The 1247-nt window shown below is 55.3% G+C and overlaps 1 protein-coding gene across 1 annotated transcript; it reads left to right on the forward strand.

Annotated features, from left to right (window-relative positions):
* Positions 1-397: 397 nt before the first annotated feature.
* On the forward strand, positions 398-1189 carry NGA_0073700 (wos2 protein; the record flags this gene model as incomplete). Its single annotated transcript, XM_005855214.1, has 3 exons — positions 398-541; positions 685-868; positions 1109-1189. Coding segments are annotated over exons 1-3 (384 nt in total), but the record flags the coding sequence as incomplete, so codon positions are not given.
* Positions 1190-1247: the final 58 nt, after the last annotated feature.

Below are 1247 nucleotides of genomic sequence, written 5' to 3' on the forward strand. Positions count from 1 at the left end.
TGTGGCGCTTTCGACCCGCACTTTTGACATTCGCGAAAAGAATGTGGCGTGTTGCAGGCGTTGTGTTGTGCTTGTGGATTGGAAAGCGTGTCATCGTGTCAGAAAACGCCTGGTTTGTCTTTTTTTTCCATGGTCAGGGAGCGGAGGAATTTTGGAGGCTGGTGAAGCATGAAAACGCCCCCCTATCGTGCCCTGGCAGGGAAGGCGTGTGTCTCATTCTTCTTTTCCACCATTACCACCCACCTCATCGGTGACATTATGCCGGCGTTTTTTCGAAGGAATGGTCAACTTGTTGTCTACCTCCCCCGGGAGCATCAGCGTGGCGTTACCTCAGCCTTCCCTGTTTTTTCCTCGATCGTACCCTCACATGCACATTTTTTCACGCGCATCCGCACAGCAGAGGAAGGCAAAAAGCTGCAAATATGACAAACGTAGCGCCGGTAAAGTGGGCTCAACGCTCTGATTCCATCTACGTAACGATTTGCCTGCCCGATGTGACGGACGAAAAGATAGAATTGGGCACCAACTCCTTGGATTTCAAGTAAGTGAAAGAGAAGGGACGCGGCAGAGAGGGCTACATGATGAGGCAGGAGGACCATGGTCTCCGGCTTTGGGGGCAGGGACTCGAGGCCATTGGGTAAGCTAATTTTAACCTTGTCCGTATCACTTTGTCTTCATTCGTAGGGGGAAGAGCAACGGGAAGGACTACGAGTGCCACCTGGAGTTCCTGCGGACGGTCAAAAAGGACGGGTCTGTGTGGAAAGTGTTGCCTCGGAGCATTCAAATCCTCCTAAAGAAGGAGGAGGAAGACACGGGCTTTTGGGAGCGGCTGCTCAAGGACAAGCAATTGGAGAAGACGAATGTCAAGGTGCTGGAACCCCGTTACGACCTCCCCTCTCTCTCTCGGCTTTAACCTCAACCTCCCCTTGTCTCTCCGCCCCTCCACGTCCTCTCTCGCGTCCTCCACCCTCCCTGCCCTCCCCTCGTTCCCGTCCCTGCTCGGCCTGGCTTCTGAGCCTCGCCTACCCCTACCCTTAATCTCCCCACCCCTTCCTTCCCCCTCATCTCCCTTCGGGTCTTCCTCCCCTCCTCCCTCCTTATCACACAGGTGGACTGGGACCGTTACGTCGACGAGGACGAGGAAGAAAGCAACCCCAATTTCGACATGAGCAACCTGGAAGGGGGCATGGTAAGCTCCCCCCCGCCCTCCCTCCCGCCCTCCCTTTTTCTCCTCCTACCGTCCTCTG

Source organism: Nannochloropsis gaditana (genome assembly GCF_000240725.1).
Source record: "Nannochloropsis gaditana CCMP526 unplaced genomic scaffold scaffold256, whole genome shotgun sequence".
NCBI classification, from domain to species: Eukaryota; class Eustigmatophyceae; order Eustigmatales; family Monodopsidaceae; genus Microchloropsis; species Microchloropsis gaditana.